General features: G+C 34.7%; 1 protein-coding gene across 1 annotated transcript in view; it reads right to left on the reverse strand.

The window, feature by feature from the left end:
• The window catches only part of HMCN1 (hemicentin 1), a 460,089-nt gene that overhangs the window by 94,607 nt on the left and 342,392 nt on the right, over positions 1-23,090 (reverse strand). Inside the window, exons 50-63 of the mRNA XM_072733161.1 lie at positions 22,491-22,664; positions 21,068-21,181; positions 20,085-20,230; positions 16,047-16,197; positions 14,302-14,496; positions 11,978-12,091; positions 7,534-7,721; positions 5,568-5,664; positions 2,732-2,893; positions 1,921-2,034; positions 1,612-1,814; positions 1,234-1,315; positions 995-1,126; positions 301-450 (exon numbers count right to left, since the gene is read on the reverse strand). Of these exons, the coding sequence (XP_072589262.1) occupies positions 301-450; positions 995-1,126; positions 1,234-1,315; positions 1,612-1,814; positions 1,921-2,034; positions 2,732-2,893; positions 5,568-5,664; positions 7,534-7,721; positions 11,978-12,091; positions 14,302-14,496; positions 16,047-16,197; positions 20,085-20,230; positions 21,068-21,181; positions 22,491-22,664 (2,022 nt within the window). The remainder of the gene's footprint in view (positions 1-300; positions 451-994; positions 1,127-1,233; positions 1,316-1,611; positions 1,815-1,920; positions 2,035-2,731; positions 2,894-5,567; positions 5,665-7,533; positions 7,722-11,977; positions 12,092-14,301; positions 14,497-16,046; positions 16,198-20,084; positions 20,231-21,067; positions 21,182-22,490; positions 22,665-23,090) is intronic.

Raw genomic sequence — 23,090 nt, forward strand, 5'->3', positions numbered from 1 at the left:
CACATCATTAGGCTATATAACTTAGTGTTTATAGCTCAACAAAATTGGAAAAAAATCTGAAAAATACAAAACAAAGGTATTTTGAATCAATTGTAACCGAGGAAGCCTTATTTTATAGTACAGATAGAATATAATAAAGAAACTGAAGGTAGTTCAGAGTGCACCTTACATACTTTGTTGGGTTTTTAAAAAAATTTTATAGTAAGTTCTATGCCCAATGTGGGACTGAATTCATAATCCTGAAATCGATTCACATGCTCTACTAGCTTAGCCAGCCAGGTGCCCCGAGACTCCACTTACCTTGAATTGAAAGAATGTAATTTTTCTGTGCTTTTCCCTCCATATTTGATGCAATGCATGTATAGTTTCCACTATCTGAATGCTGAGACCGGGCAATTTGAAGTTTGCTACCTCCAGACAAAATATGTACCTCAAGTGAATCAGAATTTTCTGGTGGTGAAAACAAAGCAAAACAAAACATAAAAAATCTTTTATTTTTAATATCTCTATAATTCACTGTAATATATAATATTTTTTGAGGTTTATTTATTTAAGAGAGAGAGAATATGAGTGGGGAGAAGGGCAGAGGAAGGAGAGAATCCTCAAGCAGACTCCACACTGAGTGTGGAGCTGGATGTGGGGCTCGATCCCATGACTCTGAGATCATGCCCTGAGCTGAAATCAGGAGTCAGCTGTTCAACCAACTGAGCCACCAAGGCACCCCAATATATCTTATTTTTGCAATAAGTAGATTTCTTAAAAGTTCCTCCTTTGTACTTTTATTTTAAATGAGAGCCATCTTTGTTAAAGGAAATGGGAAAAGTCTGTAATGAATAACCATTTTATGTGTTTATCCTATAAATTTATATTCCAGTTAGTTAGGCTTTCTGGACTAAATACAGCTATAAGCATAGTACTGAAAATGTGCTAGTTTATTAACCTGGTGAATTAAGAGCAAAAGAAAACAAAGATGAAAAATGCACAACTGTATTACCTATGGGCTTGTGGTTCTTTAACCATGCTATCATGGGAGGTGGGATTCCAGTGGCATCACATGTTAAGGTCACAGGATTGCTGATTGTCTCAACAACCACTTTATTTTCAGGTCCTTCGATACTGGGTGGCACTGTGAAAAGACAGAAGAAAATCATGTGTCCTCGTTAAGCTAATTCAGGACACTTTTTTTATTTGCGTATCTGGGGAAAAAGAGTTGTATTAGAGGCAGATGCTCACCATATACATTGAGGTGGAAATTTTTATCATCCCGTCCTGCTACATTTATAGCTCTACATACATACTGGCCTGTGTCAGATACCTAAAAGAAAAAGATACTATTGTATGTGCTCCATTAAATTACAGATGACCAACCACACTATTCTGGTGTAGATTAAATCATCAGTCATCTTTATGCTCCAATGCCCCATTCTAATTGCCTTCTAAAGTCTTGCTTTTTTTTTTAAATAAAAATAAAAATAAGGTCAATAGCATTGATGATGAGTTTTTAAATAAAACTCATTTCTCACTGTAGTAAAGGGAATATGCAACTATCAATTCTTTCTTCTATAATCCCACCAACGAGTCATGACACACAAACAAGAATAAAAGATGCACCTCAGCTTTCTTGATGTGCAGCATTTGTCCATCTGCTAAAATCTCCAAGTGAGTAGACTCCGTTATCATCTGCCCATTCTTATACCAGGTGATGACTGGAGGGGGAACAGCATTTGACTCACACTCCAGTGACGCCGAGGTTCCCTCTCTTACATTAACTACAGAAAGAGATTCACTGCCATGATCTTTAATGGTTGGGGGCACTGAAAGAGGGAAACAAGAACAGAAGTTTTTTTTTTTTTCATTAAGATGCTCAGATAGAAAATATCTAATACCAGTTTAAAAATGAAAGAATTTTATGAGACAAACCATAAACAGTCAGGGAAACTTTTTTCTTGCTTTCACCAGCTTGGTTGATAGCTATACAAGTGTATTCACCACCATCAGATACCTTTGCCCGAATTATTTGCAGAGTTCGACCACCTGTGGACAAATACAATGCAAATTGAAGAGTGACATAGGGGTTGTTTTAATAACTATTTATCAGTAAGATAAACAGCAAAATGCATCCTATCTCTTATAGTAAAAAAATTTCTCATTCAAAATGAAAGAACTGAATTAGACTGAGCATCTTTGATCCTTTTCCTTTGATCTCAGTATTTATTCTACTTCTTTACAAAGGAAGAAATTCATAAAATTTTTCTCTCTAGTAACCAAACATAGATAGTAGAACTGTTTGATACAGGTTCTAGTGAGCAAATAGCAATTGTACTATAGTCAAAATACATTAGCAACTATTTTCTGAGTTTAAATCTCCTACAGTATAGAAGTGATTGTCTATCTATCCTCAAGGAGCTTTAGGATTGATTAAAAAGAAGTAGTGACTTTATCCCGTCAAAGCACTATTTGTTAGCCTATCACCCCCCAAGGAATTACTAAGCAGTTTGTCTCTAAAAGTTGTAATTTCTTGAAAGTAGACTTTGTCATTGTACATTCCCACTAAAATAAATCTATACGATCTTATCCTAAATGGCCCCAGCTGTATAGAAAGAGGCATTCAGTGTGAACAAATAATAGGAGCAAGACCAAAGTTTGGAAAGAGAGATAAGCTGATGCCATTGGTATTGAAAAAAGTGAGAAAGTTTTGCCCATCTTTTAAAAGTAGTAAGTTCTTCCTTACCAGGCACAATAAGAGCATTTGTATTTAGCTTGATAGGCTGTTCATTCTTGAGCCAGCTGAGATCCGGAGGTGGAAAACCAGAGACCTCACAGGTTAAAGAGATGAAATTGTTCACCACAACAGTGAGATTTTCAGGGTTAGGACCAATGACACTTGGAGGAACTATAATAGTAAATACATTAAAAGTGAGATGTGATATGATCAGTAATACATATTCCAAATTTTTAATATAAACCTGACCACTATAATCTGCTAAAACACTGAGTTAGTTAATGATAGTTATTTAGCTGTCTTTCTTAGAATTCCCTAATGACTTCATCAAACTCATTTCCATAAGTTTTGTTTTTCCCAATTGAAAGAGAATACTAGGATTTTCAGACAGAATTATTGTGCATTTTATTTGTAGAATGTAGTTGGTAATTCCTAAGGTGGTTTTCTCAATGTATAAAGAAAGACCTAATAGTACTTTTTATTCACTACATTTGAATACTCTTATATTTAATATTATATCTTTTTAAAAAATATTTTATTTATTTATTCATGAGAGACACACAGAGAGAGGCAAAGACACAGGCAGAGATAGAAGCAGGCTCCACGCTGGGAGCCCGATGCAGGACTGAATCCCGGGACCCCAGGATCATGCCCAGGGCTGAAGGCTGGTACTCAACCACTGAGCCACCCAGGTGTCCCTTAATATTACATCTTCAAGGTTTTATCTTACTGCTTATAGCAAAGTAAAGTAGAAATTTAATTTTAGGGTATCTATCAACAAATTACACCGGTTATTTTGACAACATAAATAAATGATATCAAGATGAGCAGAAAATTTAAGAAATAAACAATACTATGATTTATTGTTTAAAAAACAGAAAGAATTCCAAAAGCAAAAGCAGTGCAGAGAAAAAGTGTAGTAAAAAAAGAATGAGATTAACAATGCAAGGCCATTTATGCATATTAAATCATAAACACATGGAAAAATAGATTTTTATATGAACACATAGACATAGAAGGTATAATATCAAACACATTTGAAGGTTTTCCATGAAAGGAGAGGGGAAACAGTAGCAAGAAATGGGCATAAATATGAATGAATACATGAATGAGTATTTTAATAAATAAAAGTAAAGATGGGTCTTGTTCAGGCCAATGATGATAGTGAGACAGGAACTAAGAGATGCAATTAATATAATACTTTATTATATTAGGACTGAGATCTTAAAACAACATCAAAAACTAAAGCAGCGAAGCCTGAGTGGCTCAGTGGTTGAGGGCCTCCCTTCCACCCATGGCGTGATCCTGGAGTCCCAGGATCAAGTCCCGTTGGGCTTGCTACATGGAGCCTGCTTCTCCCTCTGCCTGTATCTCTGCCTATCTCTGTGTCTCTCATGAATAAGTGAGTGAAGTCTAAAAAAAAAAAAAAAAAAAAAACAAACAACAACAAAAAACAAAGAAAAACATCAAAAAGGCAAAATCTGGGAAGCCTGGGTGGCTCATCGGTTAAGTGGCTGCCTTTGGCCCAGGGCGTGATCCTGGAGTACCAGGATCGAGTCCCACGTCGGGCTCCCTGCATGGAGCCTGCTTCTCCTTCTGCCTATGTCTCTGCTGTGCTCTCTCTCTATTTCTCATGAATAAATAAATACATAAATAAATCTTAAAAAAAAAAAAGGCAAAATCTCTTTTACTCTCACATGGTTTTACTATCACACCTCCTGTGTGTGTTACTCATTGTGCTAAGCACTGGGAATAAGATAAAGATGTTTCAAATGTCTGTTCCACAAACACCAAACATTGCTGGACATCAATACTCCCTACATATCACACCAAAAAATAATATTCATGATGCTAAATAAAACTCTTCTGGAGGGAGAAATTTTTCATGAAATGTCCAATTTCAGCTATTTCCAAAATGAGCTGGAATTCTGTATATGTATCCCACATGTAAAGGAAATCTTTTATAATGATTGTCTGCCATTTCCAATTTAATATTCTCAAAGCAGATGTGTGTCATAAAACTAAAACTAATCATTTGTGATAGACATCCAACTGCTTTTTCCCCTTACCCTTGCCTAAATATCTCAGCAGCATTTTAGCAAAAAATTAGTATTCATGCTGTGTCTAGAAAACATTAAGAACTTAAAATTTGATGAACAAATTAGGTGTAGTGATGGTTTTTGGGAATTATTTAATTCCAAGTGTGCCTGGGTGGTTTAGTCAGTTAAGTATCTACCTTTGGCTTGGGTCATGATCCCAAGGTACTGGGATTGAGCCCTGCATTGGGCTCCCTGCTCAGCAGAGAACCTGCTTCTTCCTCTCCCTCTGCCTACAGCTCCCCCTGCTTGTGCTCTCTCTCTCTCTCTCTCTTTCATTCAAATAATAAAGAAAATCTTAAAAAAAAAAAAAAGAATTGTTTGACTCCAAAAATGACTTCTTCTTCAGGTAGTATACCTAACTAACGTAACTCAATGTGAATTCTCCCTTTGAGGGCAGAAACTGGTTCTAATCAGGATTATTGGGTAAGTTTTTATGAGGAGAAGAGCTATATACAGTTCTAACTTTATATAAACATATAATTTGGGGGATTTAAAATTTTGAATTTTTCTCACTTTCAAATATGTAAGAGTATTTTCTCCCGAGGAACAGAAATAATCTAAAAACAGGCTTCCTAGAAGATTTGTCCTTTACTATGCGATGAGAAGAAACACAGGAGATTGAAAAAAATGCAAGCTCCACACATTGTTTAAGTTAAAAATACAAAATATGTCTACATAATCTAAAACACAGTTTTCCTACTTTTTCAAGCATACTCTAAGAAATGTTATTGGAACTGAGCTCTTACCATGAACATTGAGGTTAAAATATTTTTTGGCACTTCCAGCTGTGTTCTCAGCAATACACACATACCTGCCGATATCTGTTATTTGAGTGTTCAGAATCTAAGGAAAAAAATGAAATTCCAACTGAAATTTTTAATAAAGCAGCTTTTCATAATCATCATTACATTTCAGAAAAAACAACACATTCTTCCTGGTTAATACTGGATGGACACATGACAAATTTTTGTATCTAATAGTGCTCATGCTAACTTTTATTAGTTGGGTCAGTCAACTATTTATTTATAAAGATTTCCCATCAGAAAAGGCATTTTTAAATGTACTTGTTATATGCGAACTACAAAAATCTCAATTATTCTTCTTCTTCCCTGTTACAACCCTGGCAATGTGACTTTGAAGTTCCTTGCATTAAGAGGTGGAGTAAGATGAGGAAATTATATTGGCCTTGTGAATGCTCTGCTCAACACAGTGTGATGAAAGTGAGAGTGTGCCATTTCAAACCTAGACCTAAAGAGGTCTAGTGCCTTTCCTCACTATTTCAGAACTCAGCTACCGCCATGTGAAAAAGCAAGGACTAGCCTGCTGGAGGGTAGGAGAATCACAGGAGGTCAGAATCAGTGCCCAGAGCCTAGTCAAGATCAGCAGAGCCACTTACTCAACTGATAGCATCTAGACACTTGAGACCAGAAGAATTACCCAGCCAACTAGAAGACTTATGAACTAAAAAAAAAAAAAAAAAAAAAAAAGCTTATTGTTTTAAGTTCTTGTTTTGGAGTTCTTTGTTCTGTACAGTAATAATTGGCTAATATAACATTTATATTTATTTTCTTAGGCAGAAATTTCTATCCATCTATATATCTTTTGGCCAGAGACACAGAAACATTTAAACATTTTGATAGACATTGTAGGACATCAAATCAATATGGTCACAATGCTTAGAAGATACTCTGAGGATTCAAGTTATTTATAAGCACTGACTCTGGTTCTTGTGGGGTTTTTTGGTTTTGTTTTGTTTTAAAGACAAAAACTCCCTAAGATATGTCCTGTGTTGATAGTTATGCTTAGATTCTTGGGCCAACTAAATATATAGTTATTTTTGACCACATACGCCATTTATGTGGTCAAAAATAATTTATTAAGTTATATCCTAACAAAAGAGTTGGTGTTGTTTCTATAAATACATAACTTTGTTTTAAGACATTTAAAAAGAAAAACATAGACATGGCTATTAATGAACAACAAATCAGGATATTTATTTGGTTTTCATTAGTTATTATCAGTTCCTTACTATTACAGGGGAAGTTTAACTCTATAGGGGACCTTATACCACCTAGGATTTTATCATCAGAAATATGCAGTTGAAAGGATTATACTAATTATTATGTGGCTTTTATCACAAAGTCCATCTTGTAGCAAATTTAAGGGTGTGCATGTGTTGAATGTACAGACAGTTTTTGTAAGAATTCACACAAAATTGTTAACAGTGGTCACCTCTGAAAGACAAATACCATATGATCTCACTCATATGTGGAATTTAAGAAACAAAATAAATGATCATAGGGGAAAAAAAAGACAGAGGTAAACCAAGAAACAGACTCTTAACTATAGAGAACAAATTGATGGTTACCAGAGGGAGGGTGGTGGGAGGATGGGTGAAACAGATGATGGGGATTAAGGAGTGCACTTGAGCATCAGGTGATATATGGGAGTTGAATCACTAATTGTTCACCTGAAACTAATATTACACTGTACATTAACTAACTGGAATTTAAATGAAAACTTAAAAAAGTAGTGATCACCTCTGGTAGGGGGAAAAGAATAAGTAATTTTATTTTATATTCTTCTTATGGTTAGTTATTTTTACAAATATAATATTTATATACCAATAAAAATGACTTTTAAAAGTAAAAAAGACTTAACAAAATACAAACTCAAATAGCTCTTTTAAAATAAGATTTTTTTTATTTTTACCTGTAGAATTCTTCCATTAGATACAAACTTATGATGCCCATCTTCAAGCAAAGGCTGCCCATCCTTTTGCCAGGAATTCCTTGGTGCGGGGCTGCCACTGGATAAACACTCCATCAGCGTGCTCTTATTCACCAGCACAGTGACCTCTTCTGGGAGATCACTATTTGCTCCCTTAATAACTGGTGGCACTGATAAATGATTGCAACAAAGAGATATTGACAGGAAATAAGGTCTTTTCCCATTTATTCTAGTTTTCTAACAGCTTTAAGAAGTATAGGATGATAATAGAAGAGCAAAGTTGAAGATGAAACCAAGATCGTTGAAAAACATTTTACACTAATAAATTAGGATGGTGATAAAAATTGTGGGACTTTGGGTTTACTGCCCTAAATTAACCTATTCCACAATTTTCATTCCTATTTAACTCAATCCCAAACTGTCCCCAGTTTCTCTGACCTTGTTTCTCTCTCAGCCCCTTGCACTATACCTTCTGGGTTTTCAAGCATACCTGTAAGTACCATCCACGTGAATGAATATTTAAATCTATTTTGTCATCTAGACAAGCCAGAAAATTTACATATTTATAAAGTGTATTTGGAACTTACAAATTTGGTCTCATTTGCAAGGGAACTGTCTGGGCTACTTAAATGTATTCCTTGAGCCCCAGTATCAGTGGTATCAGGATCACCTGGGAGCTGGGTTAGAGATGAAATATTGGGGGGCCACTCAGATCTCAACAATCGTCCTGACCATTGAGGACCATCTTGGCCCTTGATGGGCCAAGAAATTTGTGTTTTAACAAACTCTTCAGGTGATTCTTAACGTACACTACAGTTTGAGGAGTCATATTGTAGATTTTTCTACATGTATTCATTTTCATTTAAAATAATACCACTGGGTCTAGGTACATATCTATCCTATGCTAGACTAGTCAGTTATGAAAAATCACATATTACCCATAAAATTTTTAAAAATGGAAATGTTACATAAACTAGAAACACATGTGTTGGCTGCTGTGATAAATGTAGAAATTCATTTTCAAAGTGAATAATCATTTTATTTTATTTGGAAAGCTTAGCTATTTTGTTTCACTCTCTTAAAATGTACCATATCCTTAGCAATCAGTAAGGACTATATATTTAAGGCAGATGAAGTCCTGTGGTATTTAGTCTTTCAAAAACTAAATTGGAAGTCTGTAAAGAAAATAATCAAGGCTACATGGTACATAATAGAATTTCAATGTTATTTTGGAAGCAAATTTTCACATTCAAAGTTATATGATTCTTACTATAGTCTAGGTAATAGAAAATATAACTTGAACTGCAGATTAATAGGAAACTTGAACTTCAGATTAAGTGAGCCTATAACTAACCCCCAAATTATGAAAACTAATCAAATGAAATGTTGGGACATAAAAATTCACTGTTTTTTCTCAACTTCTGCCTGGAGCTGAACCATCAGGAGATACAAGGAAGTTGTCTACAGGTCCAAGGTCTGACCTGAACAGGCCTCCACCAAAGCTCTTTGGTCTGACCTTGCCTCCAGCTGCCATGCTCCATCAGCTGGCTTACACCACTCAGAATTGTTCTGAGTAGAGAGCTCTGGAGTAGTATGTAGGAGGTGAGCATCAAACATTGTGAAACATCCCTAATTTAGACAGAATTTTGGGTCCAGTTTATTTTTTGTTTCGTTCCACCTCTCTAAACCCATCCAACATGCTTTCCAACCTCCTCTTAATTAAAGTAGCCTGAAGGGGGATGAACATCTACCTTTAACTACCCAATCCTCAAGTTCCCTTTCAATTTAATTGACTCCTAGTCCTTCCCAAACCATATTATCTTGCTTCTTTATCAGATCTATTCTGTCTTAAACTAAACTCTTTTCAAACTTAAGTCAAATTAAGCTAGATAGTCTAGGATGCTCCTTCATTGTTCTTGGTGATGTTAGCATTGATTTTAATTGGTCATCTTCTCTTCCTTTTTCCTTTTCCTTATCACTATCTTGTAGACTTTAAAAATCTATTTCGATGAGCAATCCCCCCCAATTAGTTTCATCTCTACTCCATGTAAGTCAGCCCTAGACAGCCATATTGTAGACCATAAAACATTAACACCTCTTCCTTCTGCAAATTATAAGCTCCCTGAAAAAGGACAGATGTCTACTATATTCACTGCTGTATCCTTAATGCCTGGCACATAGTTGAGTACATCAATAGATAGTTGACAAATATATGATTTTTGAACTCTAGTGTTTTCTTTCCTCTACCTCTTTTCAGGTTTCCTTTATTAGCAGCTCTTTGTTTGCTCTGAAAATTCTAGCCCTCCTATTCCTTCTCCACTTACAATCAGCCATCATTTTTCCCCTTTCCTGCCCAGACTCCATAGTATCATTTCATAGGGGTCATTTCAGTGATGCCCTGTTGCACTGCACATTCTATGGTCTTTCACCCTCCAGTGCTTCTACACAATATATACCTGGTTATCTTGTGGTACAATATCCTCCCTAACCAGAGTGAACACACTATTTTTTCTACCTCTGCCTCCTGTTTACTGGGAATGCTATAGAAGGAAGGGTGGCTTCAGAAAGTAGTAACTGAGTCAACTGGCTCCAACTTCAACAGTTGACTATCACATCCTCCATGGTGTTAATCACTAGTCTTTCTTGTTTTCCACAGGGCCAACCACCCCTACTACTCTTTATCTTGCACTCATACTTAATGAAAAGGACTAGATACATTTCATATGCATTTCCACATTTCCTTCCTAACCATTCTGATGAATGGCTTATTAACATCTCAGTTCCTTGATTGCATTTTTCACTTGTTCTAGGACCTTGATCCATGAATTCCTGCAATTTCTTCCACTCCTCCACAAAACACACTTGAAAATTTAATTTGTCCCTTTTCTGTTGGATCATTTTCTTTGGTCTGTAAGCAAATCTTTCCTAAATATATTTTCTCAAACAACCTGTCTATCCTAAAACTCTACTCCATCTCTTCTGTCCTCTGCAAAATGTCTTTAAAGTACTCTATATTTGTTTCCTTTTCTTTCTGATTAGTCGCTCAAGATTTATCCTTTTGTCCTATGGCTTTGTACCACACCAGAGTATTTAAATTGATCTTTTGAATTTTATCAATGATTTCTTAGTTTTAAAGCCAAATGGACTTTTTCAGTCTTTATTTTCCTAATTTTGCTTTAGCATTCAATACTTGATCTACTTCTTGATAGCCTTTTCCATGCTTTGGATTCTGTGACATAGAATACTATGTAGTTTACTGCTTTTCATGAAGTAGTTGGGTTGTTTCCCCTCTAACTCTGTTTTCCTTTTCCTTTCTTCCACTTGTTAATGATCTCACTATGAACTTCTTTTGACCTTCTACTTTATCTATGACACTTTCTGTTGGAAACCTCACACTCTTGAATATCAGCTTTTGTTGATAACTTCTTAGTTGAGTCTCTCTTCTGTGTTGAAGTTTATTTTCAATGGCCTCTTCTATATTATAACTCAGTATCTTCTAACATGCCCAATTCAGCATGTCCCAAACAAAATTGACTTCCCTTTTCCCCAAATAATGTTTTCCTCTGTCTTCTATTTTTATTATTTTTGCCACCATTTTCTTAATCACTCAAAGTAAAAATCTCAGTGTCATCTCATGCTCTGAGACAAGTGATAATACTTCATATTACTTAATAACTTCCTCTGTAAACTCATGCTAACTGCTTCTTATACATTCTCACTCCCACTTCTCTAGATCAATCTCTTCTAATGGAAGCAACTATTTGTTTTACAGCTTCTAGCAATATTACCTCTCTTTCCTCTTCAAGTTATAATACTTCTTCCATCTCAGTCCATGCATTCAGAGGTGATCAGTGTGGTCTAGGAGTAGGCACATACACTAGGCCTTGAACAGGCTGCTAGCTTCTATAATTGGTTCAGGGATAGAAATGTGATTCATGCTTAACCAGTTAAAGCCATGAAAATCCATGCATTTCAGTTGAAAATACTAAGAAGAGCTTCATATGGATATGAAATTAGAAGGATGTAAGACTAGAGCCACTGGGGGCTAACTTGTCATTCAAAGGGTTCTCCCACCTAAGAGTGATGTTCATAGAGGAAAAAACCAAGAGAAAGAGGAAAAAAGTCTGCTTGACCTCTTTTGTGCCACAGAAGTCAGGTATGACTGTAGCCAGCTCTACTCTGAGACTCTTTGGGTTCATGAGCCAATGAATTCTCTTTTTTTAGTTTAAGCCAGTTTGTTATCTCCATACTTCAGGAGTCCTAACTTATGTGTTCTCAGTTTGTATAAGATAATTAATTCATCAGTAGAACTATTACTTTCTGATTATCTCTATAGTCCTTAAAGTGTTAATGCAGCATCTTGTAAATATTTCACTCAAAAAAATTTTGAGTTAAAGAATGTATGACAAACAAAAGAAAAACTCACAGAGTACACGAACGTCATATTGAAGGGAATCTTCTCCAGCTTCATTCACAGCCACACATGTATATCTACCTGCATCTTCTACTTTGGCTCGGGGAATCTGTAACACTCTTCCTCCTGAAAACATATTCCCGTATGTTTACTTCTCTAAATCCTACTGGTCATAAACATAGATGCAATTTTTCAGGCCTAATGACTTCCTTACATTTTCTTTCAAGGTTATTATTTCATCTAATGATTCAATTTTAATCTCACATACCATTTGTATGACAAACACCGTATTAAAAGTGATCCAATATATGAATCAGATCTTCTGAGAGACAAATACCTCACGTGGATTTTTCTCAAGAGGGCACTGGTGATCTATCCCCTCATCACATTCCATGCGGAATGTTATTATGCAGTGGTTTCTTGATTTTACAGTTTTGAACACATGTAAAAGAAGTTTACAATGTTTGATGCAGGTATAGGTTTGAGAAAGTCATAGCCAGGGATGCAAAAGGTATAAAGTATATTATTACACATAAATTTTTTTTTCACATATAATTTTAAAAGAATAACTCCAAACATTTTAAAAACTTTTCAGGTTGATATAATTTCAAACTCAAAGAAATGTTTCAGTAACAGTATAAAATTTTTTCTATGTTTATTAACTATTTATATTTCACTCCACTTGTTTTATCCTTTTGTTTTTAAAGATTTTATTTATTTATTCATGAGAGACACAGAGAGAGGCAGAGACACAGGCAGAGGGAGAAGCAGGCTCCCTGTGAGGAGCCCAATGTGGAACTTGATCCCAGGACTCCAGGATCACGACCTGAGCTGAAGGCAGATGCTCAACCACTGAGCCATGTAGATGCCCCTTGTTTAATCTTCTCTCTCTCTATATATATATTTATGTATATTTTATATACATATGTACATATATGTTTAATCTTCTATATATATATTTATGTATATTTTATATACATATATACATATATGTATATATATTTTATGTATATATATGTATATATTTATATATAAAATCTTTTCTGAACTATTTGAGAGTAAGTTTGAAACATAGTGCCCCTTTACCCCTAAACATTCATAAATCTGTATTTTGAAGGGACAAGAATAATCTCTTATGTAACTATAATATATTGATCAAAATAAGGAAATGTAAAATCAACACAAAACTACTAATGAACTCATAGTCCATGTTCAGATTTCATTTTCTTTACAATCTTTTATAAATATTTTCCCCAAGCCTAGATCCAATTTTGGATCACATATCACAACATTTTGCTCTCACTTGTATTTAGTCACTTTTTAAAAGTTTTTTTCGGGACACCTGGGTGGCTCAGCAGTTGAGCACCTGCCATTGGCTCAGGGCGTGATCCCAGATTCCTGGGTTTGAGTCCCACATCAGACTCCTTGCATGCAGTCTGCTTCTCCCTCTGCCTGTGTCTCTGCCTCTCTCTCTCTCTCTCTCTCTGTGTCTCTCATGAATAAATAAATAAAATCTTAAAAAAAAGTTTTTGCAAGATATTCTTTTATTTAATTGAAATAAGGGCAGCCCAGGTGGCTCAGTGGTTTGGTGCTGCCTTCAGCCCAGGGCATGATCCTGGAGACCCGGGATCGAGTCCCATATCAGGCTCCCTGCATGGAGCCTGCTTCTCCCTCTGCCTGTGTCTCTGCCTCTCTCTGTTTCTCTCTCTCTCTCTCTCTCTCTCTCTCTCTGTATCTCTCATGAATAATAAAAAAAAATCTTTGAAATAAAATTTACATACTATGGAGTACACTGACTTTAGGTATACAATCTGGTAAATTTTGACAAGCCTATTTCATATTTGTTAAAATTAAATAGAATCTTGAGAAGATTATGATTCCATAACACTTTAAACATCTTTTTCTACCAATAAACCATGTGATAACTGAAATATCTGAAATAATCATAACTACTGATTTGTGATAAACATGTTTAATAAAGTGAGTAGTAACTATTTGCAAATATATTTTAGAATTTATCAGTAATAATGTATAGATGATCTCATCACACTATTAGAGAAATGGAGCCTCATAGAAGCCAAAGGACTTCTTAAGTTGATAGAATGATCCTGTAGTAGTAGATCTGAAAATTACCTAATGTGTTCCAACCATCTGTCAGTTCTCAGCCTAGACTCTTCTAGCTTGAGCTACACAGATTCCAGTGGCATTTGCGTTTGGCACCCTGTGTCAGTTAAATTAGATGGCCAGAAAGCTGATCAATTCAACTGGCCTAATAAATGAGGAGAAACACATATGGCAGAGACTCAAATTTTCATCCTGTTCATAGCAATCTTTACCTGGTAGAATCAATACTCTATCACTCGAGGTCAGAGGACGGCCATCTTTGTACCATGTCAGTGTAGGAGGAGGAGCAGCATTTGTCTCACAGTAAAGAGAAATGGGGTTGTTGATGATCACATCCTTAGCTTCACCACTTCTACCAGTATCCAGCATGTTTCCTATTTCCCAGAGTTTCTGAAAACTCGGAGGAACTATGGAGGAAAGATATGACACTTTAGACACATGTGAATGCTAGGGTTAATTAAACAAAGATCTTGGCTGTATTTTCACAAGGATGATTTGTAAGTGTAATAAATTAGCAACGTGAAAATATTTTCAAGTACTTACACACCTACCAACCCTAACCCTGAGCCAAAAAATGTAGCAGACAGAAGTCAGACTTGGTTTTCATGTGGAAGAACAAAAATATAGGGCTAAAATTGCCATTCTCATGTTTTGCTCTCCCTATTACAGGTCTCTAGCACTTAAAAGATGAAGGGTCCTATTCTTAGGGAAGATCTACTATAGTATGCATGGCTAAGGAATATGATCATAGCAGGGAAAACTAAATTTTGAGGAACCATTCAAAATTTGGGCTCAACAGAGAGCATCTGTCAATGATTTGTCTTACTAAGAAGCCTAAAGAAGTTATGCAATCAGGATTAATAATTCCAGTTGCAAAAATAATAGGACATTCTCAAATATTTCTGAGGGACAAGCATGAACTTTCTAGAAGGCAATTTTCCTTCACATCAAAAGCATTAAAAAAGTGCGTAACATTTGACCTCAAATTTCCACTATTAGCAACTTATGAATATTCACAGATGTGCGAAAGTTTTATGTATAAAGATGTTCAGTGAAGCATTACACAAGTAGTGAAAACTTGGAAACCACCTAGACATTCAACATTAGGAGTCTAGTTAAATACATATTTTAATACTCAACTGATAAAACAAGTACAGTTATTAAAAAACATGTGTTAAAACATATATAAAAACACAAAAGTAACAGTATCAACTACAATAATAGCAGGTACCACTTCTTAAACATTTTGCTAAGAGTTTTACTTAATTTAGGTTATTTGGTACTCGCTATAATTTTACAAGACATTAATTTTAAAAGCAAGGGAACCAAGGCTTAAAATATTTAGGTAACTTGCCCAACTCAAAAAGTTCATAGGAGCTAAATCATTTAATTTCAAGTCTGATACTTTAAATTCTGTACTTTACTATATTTTTTTGCCTTCCATGTTAACACTATCAAAAAACTCATGATAAAATATTAGGGGAAAGCTAATATATAGAAAAGCCAGTATCATGTGATCCCAATTTGTAAATGAAGTATACTTCACAAAAATGTATCAGAAGGAAACATAAGAATAACAGAAGTAACCCTGAATAATGGATTGTTTTATTCTTTGTTAATTTCTTAAGCCCAAGATTTCAATAATGAATTTTTATTATTGTCAACAACAAAAAGATATTTATTTATTTATTTTAAAGATTTTATTTATTTATTCATGAGGGGCAGAGACAGAGGAAGAGGGAGAAGCAGGCTACTCACAGGGAGCCTGATGCAGGACTCCATCCCAGGACCCCAGGATCATGACCCAAGCTAAAGGCAGATGCTCAATCATGGAGCCACCCAGGCACCATCCCCCCCCTCAAAAAAGGTATTTAAAAAAAACCAAGTCAAATCTCTTTTTCATTGCTTTGATAGACCATGTAAGCTAACTTACACATAATAAGCCTATTATTATTACCTTGTATATTCACATCAAAATCCAGCTCATCTTCACCTGCAATATTAGATGCAACACAAGTATATCGTCCAGTATCTGATATCTGAGCCTCCTTTATTTGAAGTGTGTGTCCACTTGCAGCAATATTGACATGATCATCTGATTTAAGGGGCTGTGATTCAATTATAATAATGTTACCTTGAAGTACACTAATAAATCCTCTAAAATATCAGTTGATACTTTTTAGGATTCCTTAATAAATAAAAATAAAATTATATTTGAAAGACTCAAGACAACAATAATTGAATTAATTTAATCTGATTAAACTTTTTTGAGTAATCATATTTTTATTTATTGAAAATACTGCTCATATATTTTACATCTGTGCCAGGTATTTCCAGGTGGTACATTTATATAATAATATATAAATATATATAAACAATGAAAAATATTCTTTCATATCATATCTATTTATGTTGGAAAAAATCATTTTCAGCTGATACTATTTTCAGCTATCAGTACCTGATACAGTATACTATAATTCTGTAGAAAATGCTAGAGTTTTTAAATGAAAGATTGAGAGCATTAACAGTCTGATTGATCTAAATATCATGATCGCTCATTCAGAAACATTACTCATAAATGGAAAATTTTAACTTTGAGATATTTGTACTACAATGTTTGATTCACAGTATTACTATACTTAATGGCACATTAACTTACAGATATTTGTATTATGATGTTTATTAATAACATCATCCAACACTTAATAGGATATTTCTCATCTTCTAAACATTTCCATTTACAATAAATTCCACATTCCTTGAAGATTTTAGCTTCTGGCTCACTATCATTCCTTCTTATAATATTTTTCTCTTAATTCTTGGTGACTTCAACACCCAAATAGACAGTCATCCATGCTGTGTGCTCTCAGCTCCTTGGCAATCCTCTCTCAGCCACTCAACCAGAGTCATACCAGACCTTATAATTACCAATAACCACATCTCTTTATAATCTCACTTTCAAGTTCTCACTTTCTGACTACTACTTCCTAATTCTCTAACTCACTTCCCTCTAGCATCCCAACTCCAGTAATTTTTTTGGTCCCATGGGAGGATCCTCAATCTACAGATCTTGCAATCTGTTCAGTCACTCACTCTCTTCTATTATGACAATTGCTCCTTGCATAACTCTCAACTCCATCTGCCTTCTTTCCCTCTAGTTTGTTCCCCTGGTAAAACACTAACTCTGGTTAAAACCAATCTGGTCTACTCAAGGACATCCTTCCAGCAACTATGCCCTCTTACACCTGTAATCAACACCAATTGATTTCTTCCCACTAGATGATTTCAATCTGCATATAACATACTATAATTTTCTCCATTAAGAAATCTCTTTAGAATGCAGTCTATCTCCACATTTTTCTACTCTCCTTAGAATTGATGGCTTTAAAGTGTTTGCTGCATTTGCTATCTGCTTCCTTCCATATTTTCTTGAATGTACTCCAACAAGACTTTTACCATCTGTACTTGACCGAATGCCATTGTCAAAGTCACCAACGACATCCATGTTGCTAAATTTACTGGTTAATTTTCAGTTATTTTATCTGATCACTTGCATTAAATAGTTTAGCTTGTCTTCTTCATTTTGAAAAACTTTTTTCCCCTATCTTTTGGGACATTTCATTCTCTGCCCCACAACCTCTAAACATAGGAGTTCTCCAGGGATTAATCCTCGGACCTTTTATCTTTCTATCTAAACTCATTCTCCTATTGAACTCATGTAAAATATTGGACTCATCTTTGTTTCAGTTTTCCCTCACATCCTGCTACCACCTTTGTCCAAGCAACTACTATCTCTCTTCTGTAGCACAGAAATAAATTCCTATCTGGACCTTCTCTATCTTCTATCAATACAGAAGCCATTTGAATCCTTTTAAAACCATAAGTCAGATCATATCACACTTGTGTTCAAGATTTTCCAGTAGATTCCTATCAGAATCAAGGCCAACTGGTCTACAAGGCCAGGTGATCTGCCTCTCCATTAACCTTTTTGCTCATAACTTCTTTGTTTTCATGGATCACTGCATTACAGTTAACATGCCTCAGGGCCTTTGTTAGTCACTCTATTTTAGACTATCTTATCCTCAGGTATTTTGCATCTGCTTCCTCCATTTTCTTTGAGTTTCTGCTCAAATATCACCTTATCAGTGAAGCCTTCCCTACATAAATAAGAGACCACAGTCCCCATGCTTGCTATTCCTCTTTCTAACTGAGTTTTCTCCATAACATTTATTTCATCTGGCACATTATATGTTGCACTGGTTTGTTTGTTTAGTTTTTGCCTCTCCAAACTTCACACGAAGAGAGATTTTTGTCTGTTTCCTTCACAGCTATATCCCATGCACCTAAAGTATGTGCTCAGTAAATAATCTGGGAATTAATAAGTTATTATTAATGTTATATCTTTTATATAAATATTAATAATAATTTAAATTTTCTATGCTAAAAGAAAAACATCAGAGCATGAATAAATAAAACTCAAAGATTCTAATAAAAATTATTGTGGCAAAAATTATTGTGTGGCTAATATGCCCAATATTTTGTTGGATTTTCTCAAAAATGCTGTTTCACTGGAGTAGTGCTGCTTATATGAAGAATGAAGTAACAGAAGAAAGGGTACTCATTTTTAAAATTTTATTTATTTATTTATTTATTTATTTATTTATTTATCTATCTATTTATTTATTTATTTATTTATACTTATTTTAGAGAATCAATCCTAAACCCTGAAAAATTTAGTAGTTTAACTGAAGCATCATAATTGGATCAATTTCAGAGCCTATATTTGAAACTGTAATTTAATCATTCATTATGATTTAAAAAAACAAAGCTAGCTCATTCCTAGTGCAATTCTAGTCTTTAGCCAATTTTTATGTGTGTATATGTTTGTCTGTATGTGTGTGCATGTGTAGTAACTAAAGGAAATAAAAAGGTTTTAGGTAAAAATTTAAAATAAAATAATAATACTTTAGAAGAGAAAGAAGTTATCCAAGTAAACCCATATAGGATTAATATTGTACCATGAAGTGTACTTCTAGTGAGAAAAGAAATCGTAAACAGAACATGGTGGGAGTTCCATATTTTTTCTTTTTCAATGGCTTCCAGATGAAACTTGCTTACTTTATAAGAGATGATTTTTTTTTCTAGCTGCCAGTGTTGCAAAATCTCTGTGATCTGAAAAAATAAAGCTATATCTTTCTGCATCTTAAATCATAACTCTGACCTGAACTTCTACAGTTGGAATTTAACTGGCCATTTTGTTGATTATGTGTATAACAGGACAAATAGCAGCTTAGTTATGCCACATCTGTATTAAGCACAGTGTTAACAGCAGTTAGAAAAATAAGAATCTATTTTTGTGTAAAAACACTAGTAACATGTAACTTTAAAACATGAATGAAAGAGAAAGAAAATAAGTTGAATGAGAGATAAGGATGTATGGTCTGAAAGTCAGATCACATATGTGCCTTTTATTTAAAGTTTCACATTGCCCCCAGTTAACTGAATCAGGCACTTAATTACCACATTTAGCTATTTTTCTTCCTTTTGTAATCTAAAACATGTTTCCTTTTGTAAAAGAATTAAAGGTGTTTAGAGAAAATTCTTAAAAAACTCAGTACCCATGTTATACCTATCATTTTAATCTGGCTTAGCACTATTTTGTATTTCTTCTCTACAAAGTTTGCTTACTTTGTAAAGCCCCAGAACATAAAAACTGTTCCCCAATAGGAAGGTGGTTGGATTTTCATACATGGCTGCTAATGTCCACACAAACAATCCTTCAAACTTTCCAGTGATGGAATAATGCTAAAACTGTTGAACATGTTTCAAGTTTCTTTGCAGTTTCATATTCTAGGAGCATGGGATTGTGCTAGTTATAAGGTGACATTGATTCTCTGAGTTACTTGTATCTGCGTTTTTTCTTTTTTAAAAAAAATTCAATTAAGCATTTTTATTTGTCAGAAACTACCAGCAAAGGAGAAAACATATGACTGACCTGTCCATCCTTGTACCAGCTGAGAGAGGCAGAAGGAATTGCGTAAGCTTCACATTCCAAAGTCAGAGTATTGTTAACTTTGATCTTCACTTCTTTAGGGGAAAGACCTGGCCCCAGTAGGTCCCCTTTATTGATGATGGGTGGAACTGCATAAAAAAGGAATATTTGTAGAGTTAAACATTGGTTCTTTTAAATACATGGAAATCACACTGAGGATTACTTAAGAAGACAAGGAAGTAACTGAGGCATTTGGTATGCTCCCCTTTCACCATAGACCCAAGTTAGCATCTTGTGAAATGGCAGTGCTCAGAGACAGAATTTGAAGGAAAACAGCTTTCTCCTTTCATCATTTTAATACTGTCAATGAAAGTAAAGTCCTACTTTCTTTTTCTAGGTCCTCAGAAACAGTCCAAGCATGATCTATAAAATGCATTTTCTCAGTCATTAAAGGAACGCATTCAGAGAACAAAAGACAATCAGAATGATGATCTTCATTTTAAATCAAAACCAAAACCCAAATCCTGCAGTGTAGGTTCTATTAATGGTAGTATTCATTTTGCTTTTTATGTATAGATCAACATACAGTGGATCTTAGGCTATTGATTAGAACATACATTCTTAATATATATACTTAACCTATATTCAAAATATACTTAAATAACAATTTTGTGCATTAAAATACTATAACTCAGCCCAGAAGGCTTTCAGAAGGAAAAACAAAGAAATGTAAGGAAGTGCCACTGACAAATTCTCCAACAAGAGGCCAGTGAGCAGACTGGATGGGGTTGGATGGGGTTTCACATGTTTAAGCAATTGAGGACATAGGTACAATGCTTAATTTGACTTGCATTTTAATAAAGCAAGCTGTGTAAACAACAAACTTTAATGATAAGCATAAATGATTATGAATACTTAATAAAAAAACAGGATTGAAAAAGATTACTTGAAGAAAGTATGAAATGTAGTGTTCTTTCAGGACTTACTATAGACTTTCACTTCATAGTGCTTTATCATTTCCCCCGCCTCATTAGTGGCTATACAAGAGTATCTTCCAGCATTGTCCTCCTGTGCATTTAGGATCTGCAGAGTCCTACCTCCTGAAAAATCATGGAACATGAAAGACTTTCTGAAGTCACAGTGGCAACAGAGTATGCACAAAATACCAGGGTTTTTAGTTCTCACTATTAATGTATTTCTTTTTCTATGTGCCAATTCTATAATAGACATTTAATACAAGACAAACTACAATATTGATGAGCAGTAAATGGTGGGTGAGGAGTCAGTCAGTCCTCTGATGATCCACTATGATAATGACTATCATGCCCCATCCTGACGCTCCCATGCCTCTGTATACACTCTGGTCAAGGTCTTTACTTTGCTCTCTTCATAAAATAGATCTTCTGCCTTAGTCATCTTCTTCGCCTCATCTAGTTGAGCTATCATAGAGATTAATCTTGCTAGAACTTAGTTTGTATTATGGTACATTTTCCCTTAAAAAGTCTTCATTGGTTCTCAATTGACTTAAGTATAAAGTCAAAAGTCTTTAGTTCAGGCATTCAAAACATGACTCCAATGTTCCTTCCTGACTTTTACTTCTACCCATCTCCCTCCCTGCCACACACACACACACACACACACACACACACACACATAGACACACACATCACACACAATGTCCCCACTCAAGTGGAAGGTAGAAGCCTACATATTATTACTTGCACATAGTGAGGCCTTTGTACATCTATGTGCCTTTCTCACTTTGTATCTTTCCCATATTAGTCATCCTGATGGATCTGAAATTGCTCATTTCCAACCAAGAACATTCCAAACCTTTCTTTAAGGGCTGGTTCAAGTTTTAACTGCAAAAAAGTACTTCTTGACCACCACAGTGGCCATGTCATATCTCATTTATCAATTGCCATGACTATTCATAATCCATGATTATTCATGCATTCAGGTTGCTAATTAACTTTTAAATATATATTAACTCCTTTCCATATAAAATTGTAATTTCTAAAAGCCAGTGATAATACTTTTTAATTCTTTCTATTTTCATACATGTTGCCAAGTATTTAAGTAGAAATAAATAAACTCCCTCCATCTAAATACCAATTCTCTTTAAGGTTCAATTAAAAAAGAAATGAATTTCTACTCTTTTGGTAGTCCACATCGTATTTTAGCAATGAAAAGCTTTGTGATATTTATTTATTTGCCTTCTATTTAGATATTTTGTCTTTCAAAAAGTAATTTTACTTTAGATTACAAGATATATACAAATAATTAAAGAGTTAAAATGGCAGTAGAACAGTATAACTAAGGCATAAGTACTTTCATAAAAAATAACCAAGGATTCTTTTTCTACAATAGTAGATGGTGTAAATGCAGGCATTAAAGTAAATTTATTACCTGGAAGAATACGAATATTTCGGTTGGATTCTAAAGGTGTTCCATCCTTAAACCAGGTGATGGTGGCTGGAGGATATGAATAAGCTTCACAGACCAAAGATGTGGGGCTATTAAGGATAACAGTGACATCTTCAGGGCCACTATCACTATCAACACCAGCAATTGTAGGAGATACTGAAAAAGATTTAAAATGTGATTAAGGAAGTATGTTTAGAAATTTTCTTACTTGTGAATTTCTAAGTTTCACTATAGTTATTTGTGTAATTCTATTTCCTAACAATTTCAGAAATAATTGATTACTGTTCTTATTCTACATGATAGGGATGAGAACTTCAAAATGGAATAATGGAGGAGATGACATGCCAAAAGGAATTCTACTGCAGTGTAGTAGGGCAAAAATAAGACTTTTGGTGCAGGATACATGGAAGCATAGCATTCAATCCAATCTGAGATGTATGGTGTGAGGTCTCTCACCAAGGTCTCTCATTAAGGATGGTCTCCTAAAGGAAGAGATTTCAAAATGAGCCTCAAAGGATTAGTGGTGGTTAGTAAGTGAAAGAATGAGGACTAATAGGAAGAAGGAGCATATTGTGAGTAAAG

The sequence above is a fragment of the Vulpes vulpes genome, chromosome 13 (assembly GCF_048418805.1).
Source record: "Vulpes vulpes isolate BD-2025 chromosome 13, VulVul3, whole genome shotgun sequence".
Classification (NCBI taxonomy): domain Eukaryota; kingdom Metazoa; phylum Chordata; class Mammalia; order Carnivora; family Canidae; genus Vulpes; species Vulpes vulpes.